The sequence below is a fragment of the Crocuta crocuta genome, unplaced genomic scaffold (genome assembly GCF_008692635.1).
Source record: "Crocuta crocuta isolate KB4526 unplaced genomic scaffold, BGI_CrCroc_1.0 scaffold143, whole genome shotgun sequence".
Classification (NCBI taxonomy): Eukaryota; Metazoa; Chordata; class Mammalia; order Carnivora; family Hyaenidae; genus Crocuta; species Crocuta crocuta.
Window position 1 is genome coordinate 9,182,221 of NW_027529175.1, and position 307 is coordinate 9,182,527.

Below are 307 nucleotides of genomic sequence, written 5' to 3' on the forward strand. Positions count from 1 at the left end.
CGCTCTCCCTCGCCGTCGCCGCTGCCCTCGCCAGCGCCCGGCCCCGGCCCCGGGACCCCCGGCCCGCGCCGGCCCTTCCAACAAAAGCCGCTGCAGCTCTGGAGCAAGTTCGACGTGGGCGACTGGCTGGAGAGCATCCACTTGGGCGAGCACCGCGACCGCTTCGAGGACCACGAAATCGAGGGCGCGCACCTGCCGGCGCTCACCAAGGACGACTTCGTGGAGCTGGGCGTCACGCGCGTGGGCCACCGCATGAACATCGAGCGCGCGCTCAGGCAGCTGGACGGCAGCTTCAGCCTCCTCCCCA

General features: G+C 72.0%; 1 protein-coding gene across 1 annotated transcript in view; it reads left to right on the forward strand.

Moving 5' to 3' along the window:
• SHANK3 (SH3 and multiple ankyrin repeat domains 3) overlaps positions 1 to 303 on the forward strand; it is a gene marked incomplete at its 3' end in the record, with an annotated part of 45,043 nt that extends 44,740 nt beyond the window's left edge. The window contains exon 24 of the mRNA XM_077757840.1: positions 4 to 303. Within this exon, the coding sequence (XP_077613966.1) occupies positions 4 to 303 (300 nt within the window). The remainder of the gene's footprint in view (positions 1 to 3) is intronic.
• Between the last annotated feature and the right edge of the window lie 4 nt (positions 304 to 307).